This window comes from Sebastes fasciatus, chromosome 12, assembly GCF_043250625.1.
Source record: "Sebastes fasciatus isolate fSebFas1 chromosome 12, fSebFas1.pri, whole genome shotgun sequence".
In the NCBI taxonomy this organism is placed as follows: domain Eukaryota; kingdom Metazoa; phylum Chordata; class Actinopteri; order Perciformes; family Sebastidae; genus Sebastes; species Sebastes fasciatus.
Window position 1 is genome coordinate 8,884,176 of NC_133806.1, and position 12,274 is coordinate 8,896,449.

Below are 12,274 nucleotides of genomic sequence, written 5' to 3' on the forward strand. Positions count from 1 at the left end.
TTAGGCAGCCTAGCCAGCGGAGCTCCTGGTCCATCAAAGGACTGATGCTTCAGACAATGGCTTCAATGTTTAAGCTGTCAGGCTGGCTGAGGAGGAGAGGTGGCACCGGCCATTCAGCTGCCTCAATGAAATATTCTGTAACCTCCCAGGTTTGTATAAAGTGTAGACACATTTACTTGGTAGGCATATAACTGGAGATACAGATAAAGTAACAGTGAGTAGGTTCAGTAGACGTGTTTCCATTCAATCTTCAAGCAAATTTTAAGTGAACTTTTGGGATGTTGCAAAAAAGAAATGTTAATTAGGCTCATTTCTATCAACTGGTTTGGAGCGAATAAACTCAGAAGTTGGGGCTATAGGCTACGTATGGCTGTGATCCGCCAGTAAACAGAGTAGAAGAAGTAGAGGTTGCGAACTGGAAACAAAACAAGTTGGCTTGGAGAGAGGTCTTCAGGAATTTGTTTCAATTGGGCAAGTTTTAATTCGTCTTTCATGTCAGCTGGTATTGGCCATGTTTCATGTTGTCCAGAGACGAAGACAATTTAAATATATATCCATGAAGCGGCCGACAGCAGAAACAGCTGATCAGTCAGTCAGTGTGATTTAAATGTCAGAATTGATTCGGCAAAGGTGTTTCCATAATCCATCTAGCGCATTAACTCTTTTTCGAAAGAAAAAAAACACCTCAAGTGTGCGTAAAATCTTTTTTGCGCAATTGAGGACATTTTATTGAATTTTGCCGCTTCCAAACAACTTATCGGATGTGATACTTCAAAATAATAAAATATAATTAAAATATGTGAATGGAAAGACGGCTAATGTGTATCTAAAGAAGATTTTTTTTAACAAGATGGGTCTTATTTTTCTAGTTTTGGCTGTCACTTTTATTGTGACGTTTTACGCACCAACTTCGCCGACATAAGAACAGAATCAAAACCGGGCTGGAACACAAATAATCAGACAGGTTATAAACAAACCTCCAATTTTACCAAATGCATTGGGAGAAAAACCAAATGAACTGAGTTCAGTTTGCTAGCCTTTAGTCTGTTAGCGCTCAGTGGTGACCAGCTAAAAAAAAAGAGATGTTCACTGACCATACGCGGAATCCAGTGCCGTGTTTTGCTTGCGAGTGGTCGCCAGGACATCTGGAGAAAGACAAAGAAAGAAATTCAAAATGACATCAGCGTGTATTGTTATATGTAAGGGATAATGCCCGACTGGGTGTCCATTATCAGGAATAAATGGACGACGTGGAGGCCTGAACTGTCCGACGCACAGCGGTTGCCTCTACGAAGTCCATTAATTCCTGATAATGGACACCTCGAAGGGCATTATCCCACTTATACCATGGCCACTCGCCAAAGGAAAAAAATGAAGATCATTAATTAGATTAAGTCAATCAATTAAAAATATTTAATCACGATTAAATATTAATCGCATGATTGTCCATAGTTAATCGTGACTAATTGCAAATTAATCACATATTTTTATGTGTTCAAAATGTGCCTTAAAAGGAGATTTGTCAAGTATTTAATACTTTTATTAACATGGGAGTGGACAAATATGCTGCCCTTTGAAAATGGCCATGCCAGTTTTTCCTCGCCAAAATTTAGTGCAAGTTTACAGCGTTATTTAGCTTCCTTCCATTGGTTTTGGTCCAATGGATTCATTAGGTTTTCTAGTTTCATATGATACCAGTATCTTCACTCTGGCTTTAAAACTGAACCCGCTACAACCTAACAACCCGCAAATTTCGTTAATGCGTTAAAGAAATTAGTGGCGTTAAAACGAATATGCGTTAACGCGTTATTATCATGTTAACTTTGACAGCTCTACCATTAATTTAAGATTCCTGGTTTCTGGACTACAATTCATGAATTTCTAATGGGAAACATGTATTGTTGAACATGTTGAAAAGAGCTACAACAACCCACTTCTATGAGAAAAATGCTTAATTAACATAGAAAGATTGAGAACAGTATTCCAGCAGGGATTGTTTACGGGGGCGGACAAACTCTTCAAGCTCCTTCAACACGAGCTGAATTGCTGCCCTCGCTGAAATAAATACTTCGTAATGCACCATTATAATTCGTTAGATCCGCAATCACTTGTGCCCGCTGTCGCTCTGCCATCAAGATCTGATAACAGTCAATAGGTGTGTTTTTTTCCCTCTCTATCTTTATTGCTTATGTAAATCCCTGAGATTAAATAAATGTTTCCATCTCACCGTGGCAGGTATCAGGATGCTGATGGTAACCGTTCTCCACATCCTGTTCAAAGCCGCCTCTGAAAAGAAAGACACACACCCACACACACACAGAAACAAGACAAAGAAAGACAAAGAGGCACATCAGTAAATTTGCATCAAGCCATTTCCCTAACTGTCCATTTCTAACAAAGCACCTCTTGAGTCTTCCCAAAATTGGTTTTGCTGATGAGGAGTGCTTGGAGACGGGGAGGTAAGTGCACCGTAACAAAATTTAATTTGTTTTGTGTCTGGCTGGGGTCAGAGTGTCTGCGCCTCGCATTTGTTGTTGGGACACAGTGGTGGCCGGACCTGAAGGGAAAATCCACCCCTTGGATCTCCAGGAAGGTTGTATATCATCAATTTTGCGGCGTTCAGCAGATTCCAGGAGTTAGTAAAGTTGTAATTTACTTTGTTGTGTGTCCTCACTTTCCCTCAACCTGCCTCCTCTGCCTGCACTTCAGATAGTCATCTAGATCTGTGCTCCCCTCTTCATACACAGCACTTTCTGTAGCTGCACTGTATTTTAGTCAACTGAGGCTACTGCTGGTGAAATTGGCACCTCGAGTTTGGCTGCTCTGCAATGAATGTCTCACTGTATGATTGTTGAATGTCAGTGAAAAGCAGTCTGGAGGGAACTGTGTTGATCCACAGCGACTGACAGCAAAACCTGTCATTTACTGCTGATGTTTTTATGGGAACACTTTCTGCTATTGAACCTCCCGCAATGTTAATGGCAAGGGAAATATATCCACAAGACATCTATATTTTGGCCAGCGTTCTGCAGGAGTAAGAAACAAAAATGAACCTAGAGATGGAGATGGAGGTGTTATCGTCAAAAGCTGTGTTTTTGTGCGGATGTTTGGGAGAAAAAGAAGGATAAATTGTGCAGGTTCATCGAGTTGAAAACGCTTTTCACTACCTGTTGTTATCTCATGCGAGAGCATAGAGATTAAATAATGAATGACTATAGAAATACAATTTACGTACAGTGTGGATGAGTTCCCCATTTTAAACACATTTGTATAAATTCATTGTACTTCATTGCACTACTTGTGCTGCAGAGATGTTCTGCCCATCACACTCACATTATATTCTACAGACTTAAGAAAAAATCTTTGTTTGGCACAGATTCCCGCAAAATCACACCATTCTAATTTAGTTTTTTCAATGAAAATCTGTATTATGATGTAAAAAGTATCATTCCCTTTAATATTGCAAATCATATCGCAATAGCAATATCAGTCAAAAATCATCGCAATTCGATTTTTTTTCTCAAAATTGTGCAGCCTCATTGTTCACACTGCCTTTTTTCATGAAGTTATACAGACTGTTTTGCCGATTGTCATCCTGCATAATCAGGACCCTCGTGGGGAAATCTAATTCTGGTGAGTGACAGAAGTTTATGTAGCATTTTAACGCTCCCAGATGACTGGTGCGAACGCAAAGTCCAAACGTCGGAGAGCGCACTGACACGTGTATGATCGGCATACTGTGGGATCACTGTCACACACTTTTTAATGGAGTTAATGAACTGACAAAGTACACAGAGTCGGATACAAACACAGCAGTTTTGACAGTTTTTGACCCATTAATTAGGGTAAATATACAAGCCGGCATGCGTATATACATGGCCTTAAATACAGATCGATTCCTCAACAGATTTCAAAATCAGTAGATTGATTTATTAGTAGTTTAACTTTTGGAATCATGCTAATATTAATAATATTTGCTATTATAAAAGCCTTTGGTTGGTTTGTTTGCTTTCACACCACAAACGAACCGCACCAGACCACCTTTTCAGGCGGTTTTGGTTCGGTTTGGACCGCACCAGGGTTTCACTGACAGCTTTCACACCAGCTCAAACGAACTGTACTAACCGGGCAAACGGACCTGAGTATGTTTTAACCGAACCAAACAGGTTAGGTGTGAAAGCACCCTTTGTAATTAAATCGCATTAAAGGGACAGTGTGTAGGATTTGGTGTAGTTGCAGATTGCAACCAGCTGAGTACCCCTCCGCTCACTACTCCCTTTCCGGTAACATGAGCTGCCGAGTGCAAAACCGTGGTAACGCCGTTGGCCTCTTAGGTTTAGTAAAAAAAAAAACATCATGGTTTTGTGTTAAAATTACTTAAAAACAAAACGAAAATGCAACAAATGACGACATTTCACACTGAACACAAACACCGGTCTCCTGGGGAAAGTCAGGTGTTTGAAATTTTACACACTGTTCTTTTAAATCAAACTTGAAAACTGAGGTACATTTGAGCAAAAAATGAAAAAAAAAAAAGCTCAATCATGTCAAATAAATCCTTCAAAAATGTTTTAACTGTGCAATTTCTGCCATTCTGAACTTGCTGCTGTGCAATCCTAATCCTCTTCTTTTGAACCAATCCTCCGAACTGACAAGAAACCCAATCTGGCAATCATTGATTTTCTGCTGCTCTGATGAAAATGTGCCTACAATTGATACGCTGTTCTCCCTCCAACAGACGCACCCATCTTTCACCTTCTAGTCAATCAGAAATCAAAGGCTCATCCAGACACATCCCTTCGACGGTTGAGTAATGAGATTGAACCGACGCACGGTGGAGCGGAAGCCCTTCTAGCCGAGCGGAGCGTCGCATCGACGCCAACAATCTTCCCACATGTTGTAATGAACCAAATAAAATAGACATGAGCACATGTACTGCACAAGCACAAGCGTAATGATCCGGTATTCACGCTGAAACACTTTGTACAAGCATGCATGCACGCCTACTCTATAACAAACCAATTAGTTCCTTATATAACCTCAACACAAATCATCTCACACAGATTACATGCAGTCTTCCAGCACACATTTATAATTAGCAAGCAAACTCTTACACACACACGCACACACACATCCTACACAGAAACAATACATGATCTTGTACATACATTTTTAGATTTCTTTGTAGAGACTCACAAACCTCAAGACAAACATACCTCTCAGCTCCTGAGAGAAACAACAGATGTCTAAATTGGTGAACAGTCAAAGAGCGAGAACACTGAACTCAGCTGGAGGAAGAAAAATTCAGCTCAAAGAATTAATCACCACAATTTCTTCAGTGTGCGTTAAAGCAGCTACGCTGCCGTCAACTGTCAGCTTTAGGGATGTGCGCTTGCAAATCCTGCTGTGAGGAGGCCGCTTAGCGCACAGATACACACCTGGTGCACTAAATTACACCCTCTCCTACTCGGTAAAAAACCCCTGGCTCTCTTATTGTAAGTTCCTTTACGTTTCCTGAGGAAGGAGGAATACGCTGTAAAACGGGAGGTGATGATCAAATCAAAGAATGCCAGACTGATGCTCACTGTTTGTGTGAAGAATGAAGTAGTCTGGGAGAAAACAAACAAACTAAATATGAAAATATACCTTTAGAGGATGTATTTTTACAGCTTGAGAGCATCATATCTACAGCAATTTGTTTTTCTTTGGTATGAATCATAGTGAAAAGTTTTCTTGAGTTTATATTTGAGTTGTTAATCCCAATCTTTTTGGCTTGTGACCCCTTAAAATAAAGCTTTGTCTACTCTACAGTCAGTTGCAAGTCTAAAGGTTGTGACCACATTAAAGGGACTGTTTGTAAGAATCAGGAATTGCTTGTTAACAGCGACAGCTGTGGCCGTTAAGTCAACGAAAGTCAGCGTCCTGTTGCTCGCGCTCGCTCTACATAGACGTGAAGATTATCGCTCAAAACAGTGAGGTGACACAGGTCAGCTAAAACCACAATATCATTCTATATTTCACCTGCTTGGCAGTAATGTTATAGCTGATCAGACGAAGGTCTCTCCATGAATTGATGCTGATACTGTGTTTCCTGCTTCAGCCTCCCGACCGTGGTCAGAAGGAACAGGGGAGACACCAGAGATTTGGTCGGAGACGATAATGTTTCTCGCTGCAGAGCCCCGTCACTTCATAAGACACGGGAAACCTCTGTTGGTCTGGAGGAGCTGCAGCATTTATTTCTGCACAAACGTCCACTGTACATTTACTAGATATTCTCAGAGCTACTAACTCTAATCTAAGCTACGATCTCCCCCGCGTCCTCCGACCGCGGCCAACACTGTTTTGCAAGACGGCTTCACTAGATATAACTTTGCTGTTTTGGTGCTTCCGTGCAGTTTGTGTTTGAGTCTTGTATGAACAGCGCATGGGACACCGACCCGCAATGATTTATACGTGTAAGAAGTTACAAACAGTCCCTTTAAGTAAAGAGTGATTATTTCCTCTCAGATTGTTTTATTGAATACTTTTTTGAGGCAAAGTTATCCAATGATTCGCACACGAATAAATAGATTAGAAGGAAGCTTGAAATAAAGCATAATCCTGACCACCCATGTTGAAAACTACTAGTTTAAAGTATAATTAAAGGCCTTGTTAAGCAATAATAATTATGCATTCTGGGTTTGTCACTCCACAGAAAAATGTGTTACTAACCACCCAGCCAAATTTGAATGATTAAAAATAAATCGGCAAGTATATAAAATTAGCTTTCAAAATCCTGGAAAAATAAGCAGTATTCTCTGCTCTGTTGCACTGGCTGACATATTCCTTAATTACTGAAGATTGAAGTTTGTGTCTTTCTGCTCGTCAAACTAGCAAAGTGCTGTAAACATTGACGAATGTGCCCGAGCATGCTCAGTGGCCTCTGCCTAGCGTGGACCTACTCTCAATCAACAAAACAAAACCCATTTCTGAGCAGAGGGGTGGGGGGGCTTTACTGAGTTGTAAACAGAGTTTTGTTAACTAGTAGGCTGACAGGTCACCTTTACGTCTGAAAAAGCCTGCCAGACTTGTCGGCACTCTTCACCATAATTGACCTTCTCTGGTGTTCATGCACATGAATAAACAGTTGTACGCGACCATCAGGCAAGAATTCATTTTGTTCTGCTCGGCTTTCCAAACACAAGGAGCTGCTGGCTGTCACATATCAACATCTGTCTGCTTTTTTCCAATAAACCCTTTCAGTCTGGGTTCATGTCCTGTAGCTGGCTCAGTTACACTCCGAACAAAAATAGTTGCATTTTCAGTTGCTGTAATGCTACCATCCGAGTCTTGAAGGCCAAACAAAACAAACTGAATGTCTTTCCACCTGGTTTGGTAGTTTTAGTGTGTAATCGTTATTTGTATCTTTGGCATGGATAATAAATGAGCTTTGCACTCAGTGGCATAATGTTGATTTCATTTAGCAAAACAGAGAAAGAAACAATCTTTTGGCTGGCAGGCCTTTCATTTTAATGAATTCAGTGTTGACTCAACCTTAAACAACACACCATATAGATGCATTCACTTATAGTAATGGGGAACATATTATGCTCATTTTCAGGTTCATATTTTGTATTTTGGGTTTCTACTAGAATATGTTTACATGCTTAAATGTTCAAAAAACACATCATACTTCTCATCCTGTCTGTCTGAATATACCTGTAGTCACCCTCTGTCTGAAACATGCCTGTCTCTTTAAGACCCCCTCCAGAAAAAGCCCAGTCTGCTCTGATTGGCTTACAAGGTATATTCTAATGAGTCTGCATGTGACATAGGAAGGGGAGCCAAATCTGAATGGCTCGTTGAATCGCATGTTTTCTGATCTAGACAGCCCACAAAAAGTTTGTGGGTTGGTAGATACTCCAGATGCCGAAATGTATGAGCACAAGCACTGAAAAACTGAGTTTTCCATGGTATGTCCCCTTTAAGGAGAATATCTGCAAACAAATTAACACCTGCAGATTAGAGTCCATAAAAAAAGATAAAAAATGCAGCATAAAAATAATGACTTCACAAGTAGCCTAGACAACAACATGAAGAACTGCATAAATACAGATTTGTTTTCAATCTGAAAACATCAAAATGTCTCTCAGCATTTGCAAAAAAAGCAAAGCCCAGCTGTTTTAGGAAAGGACTTATAAACTTTAAAAAATATGTACGATGTATAAGCTGCATTGAAAGTTTTTTTTGGCAATAAGAAAAATATAGAATATTGCCAGCCATATCCTTTAAGGCAGTGTTTTCCAATCTTTGTCCTAAAGGGACCCCTTTTCTAGGATTGAGTATCCCGCCAAAATTACATATTTTATGGATATTTTATACTATATTCAATGCAATAACATAATGCAATTTACTTAACAATAAGAGTACAGAAAAAACGATAAACTGTACAATCATCGGTGTTTCATCTGCACTACCCAACTGATCCTGTTCCAGGATCTTTATCCATCCTCTGTCCTTCACAGTCTTTTGTTTTGGCATTGTGCTTTGGTGACAGTGATTATGTCAAATGCATTATGGAAGACACGTAAACTAAAAGACCCAGAAACAGCATGACGTTGAGCCGTCCGTCCACACAATCTTTCAATGTGCGAGACGAAGGGACAGAAAGAGAAAGGGGGCTGTGAATCCTCTCTCTTCTCCCTTCTCCTATCCTCTGGATCAGCCTCAAATCAGTCATTAAAATGTATGCCACCTCTGGATGAGGAAAAAAAAAAAAGAGACTGATCGTCCATGAAAGACTGATGTGAGAGAAGAGACGGCGAGAAAGAGACAGAGAGAGGAGAAAGTCCCTGGAGGAGGATGACTTTTGAGCTGCTTCGTCTTAAAACTCTGGTCAGGTCTCTTTCTGCTGCCGGATTCACATCAGTTCATCCTTCTCTCGTCCCATCACCATCTCTTTATCAGCCTCATTCCCTTTCCTCTCTTTCACTAGCACTCCTCACCACTTTTCAATGATATATAAATAGAGATATCGCTTACTGCAGGTTTAACATCAGATGTTACTTTAAGGCCTCACCGACAGCCTGAGCAGACTCTTTTCTTGAATAGAAAAACCTAAATGAGAAACAGATGTTCTGTACTTTGGATTCAAACTGATAAAACTCCCTCTCCCTTTTCTCCCACTTTTTCTCCTTCATTCACTCCTGTTTTTCCTTCACTTATTCCTCCTTTAATACATCTCTCTTTGCATTTATTTCTCCCTCCATTGCTTCCTCCTTTCTCCCAGTTTCCATCTTTTTTCAATGTCTCTCCTTTTTTTCCTCCATTCCTCCTTCTTGCTTCTTCTCCTCTTGTTTCCTTTGTTCTTTTGTCTGTCCGTACTTCTCTCTCTATCTGGCAGGGGGCTGATAGTTGAGTCTGGACAGGAAATTTTGGCTGATCTCTCTCACGTTCTGGTCCATCGGTTTCCAGTGCGGCTCCGTCCCGCACGCTAAACACCGACTCATAAATCAAACCTCAGCGAGCAGCTTGGAGCACCTCGCCAGCGGGAAGCCACATCTGCACTTCCTCTCTCTCCGTTGCAAGCACGTCTTACTGTACTTGTGAGGACCCTCCAGTCCTAACCTCAAACCACAGACCTAACCCTAATCTTAATTACAACCCTAATTCAAATCCTAAACTCACTCCTTAAAGTCACAACAAAATTTAAATAAATACTTTTTCATCTTGCTTGCCAACTCTCCATGCCTTATTACACAAACATTTTTAATAAGCCGAAAGATATTTTCTATCAAAATCTCATTACTTTTACCTCCTCAAAAGCAGTGCATCTTTAATTACCTCGGTGTGTACCAGGAGGCATCAACACAAGTTACAACACATAAAACTTTTACAGATTCCTCACAAATTAAAGTGTCTTACTACTGGATATCCTGCTTGTTTTCAACTAATGAAATGACCTCTCTCTTCACAATAATCCATCTCAACAGGAAGCAGACCATCAGATTAATCACTCTCCGCCCTCTGGATGCAAACGTTTTTTAGAGAGTAAAACGATTTCCAGTCACTGTGCCTGGTCAAGAACAGACAACTCAAACTCGAAAATTTCCGACCTCCTACTCGAAAAAGTACAATGCAACGCCACTCAAAGTCAGAGCTCCTACTTATAAACTTTGGGGCAAATCCATTTACCTCGACTCCATGAAGAAGAAGTTGTCTGACGTCACAACAATGGAAGCACACATTGTAATCCATCTGCCAAAAAGCAACGTAAAGTATATTTGCCTATATTTAATTTTAATAATACCAACCCAATATTACGCCAAAGCGTTTAATAGACCCGTATGTCCACCAGAGGACAGCGTGTCTGTGTCACGTTTGCCTCGCAGAGACGTGAATATTACACGTCTGTATGAACGTGCAGTACCAGCAGGGTGAAACAAAGCCACTGATTTAGGATTAGGCAACAAAACCACTTAGCTAGGTTAAGGGAAAACATCATGGTCGGGCTTAAAATACGTATGTAAACTAATTAAAAAACGTAACAACGTAACATCAGCACGGAAAACATGTGACAAACGTCAACACTGCAACCTCCTCACATTCTGTTGATAATGCACCTTTAAGTTAGGCTAGCTTAGCACAAACAGCTAGCCCAGCAATGTATGAAGGTAACAAAGACTTCCTACCGCACAAAGCTCGCTGATTAACATGTTTTATTACAGGGCTTTGTTGAATACTCGATTCGGATTGGTTAATCACGGCGTTCTGCGGTCTGTTATTTCTTTATAGCAGACCGTTGCTATGTATAACAGACCGTTGCTATGGACGCAGTTCTGATGTCGGACTCTGGCGGACCTTTTTTGTGTCAAATCATTGATTTCTTAAGTAAATAGCCGTGTAATAAGCGGGATAATGTACAGCGAGCCGTTCATTATTGTGAAAGAAACCTCGACAGGACGCCTCCGCACCTCGACGCGGCGCGGAGGCGTCTCTCATCGCCCTGAAGGGTTTTCTTTCACAACAATGACCGGCTCGCTGTACATTATCCCGCTTATTACACGGCTGCTTACTTATCCCTTATACCGTCATTATTTAATCTGTACAAAAAACAAAGTGTAACACTACAAGTTATGGTTTAATTAATAATGGGGATTTGCATGTGACTATTTCGGGCACAGTGACTTCATAGAGTTTTCTCACCCTGAGATTGCCAGACAACCAGCTGCTGCCAGTCTTTATACTAAGGTAAGCTAATCAGCTGTTAGAAACAGCTGGTTAGACACGGCTCCAGGAAGTCACTGAATGCCAAGAATCCAGCCGCTTTGAAATCAAAAACCTAAAAAACACCACAAAACACGACGATGGTCAATTTAAGTACAAGAAAACCAAATATTATACTGTCAAATACACAAATATAAGAGGGCACACAGAAACATGCATCTAAAAGACAAAAAAAAAAATCCCATTAGCCTCTGTCCGTGTGAGGGCAGGGAAAGTAATACGTCTGGGTGGCCAGGCAGAGCATATGCAATAATTCCAGCTCTGCACATTTTCAGCCGTCAAAATAATCTATTGGAGGCCAGTCAGGAGTGGAAGTGGTGCTCTGTGTGTGATGGAGGGGGAAGGTGAGTGTATTGGGGTGTCAGTCTACAGAAAACTCCACACACACACAGTTTACAACCAATGTACATAGAGGTAAGAGAGGAAACAGCCAGCGTGGTGATTTAGGAACAGCTTGTACATCAGGGACATGCAAAGTCCTTGGAGACACATCGAAGGAGAAAATAGTACCTTTAACTGCCTCTCCTCCTCCTCCTCCTCCTCCTCCTCTACCCTTTACTGCAGCCATGTATCTGTCTACCTATTCATCCATCCATCTGTCCATCCCACAACTCATCCATCTTTGTTCCCCATTTTGCCAGACAGTATGGCGCACTGCTGCGTGATTGAAACACATGCAACTGGACATCACTTTTGATTTTATGGCACTGAGACAGAAAGAAGGGGGAAAGAAAATATAAAAGAGCGGTCCGCTGTTTGAAATGTGCTTACTTTTAAGAAAAGGAATTTGGTTTATTAATTTGAATTTTTGGTTTCATGACTGTTTCTGACTGAGAAATTGGTTGCAAATAGCCACTCAAATCAGTGTATTTACAAAAAGCAGTAACTGTGACTGTTTTTTTTTAATTTTAATTTTCCCATATTTGTATTTTAAGTCTCAGTGAAACAGAAGTTAGAGCGTCTTTAGCTTCTGTACTGTGACGTACACAGTGGTGCAGGGAGGATGTAT

The 12,274-nt window shown here is 40.7% G+C and overlaps 1 protein-coding gene across 6 annotated transcripts in view; it reads right to left on the reverse strand.

Moving 5' to 3' along the window:
- The window catches only part of sema6cb (semaphorin 6Cb), a 189,546-nt gene that overhangs the window by 23,522 nt on the left and 153,750 nt on the right, over positions 1–12,274 (reverse strand). For all 6 annotated transcript variants that reach the window (XM_074653012.1, XM_074653014.1, XM_074653013.1 and 3 more), the window contains 2 exons: positions 2,228–2,286; positions 1,095–1,145 (listed from right to left, as the gene is read on the reverse strand). In XM_074653012.1, coding sequence (XP_074509113.1) covers positions 1,095–1,145; positions 2,228–2,286 — 110 coding nt within the window. The remainder of the gene's footprint in view (positions 1–1,094; positions 1,146–2,227; positions 2,287–12,274) is intronic.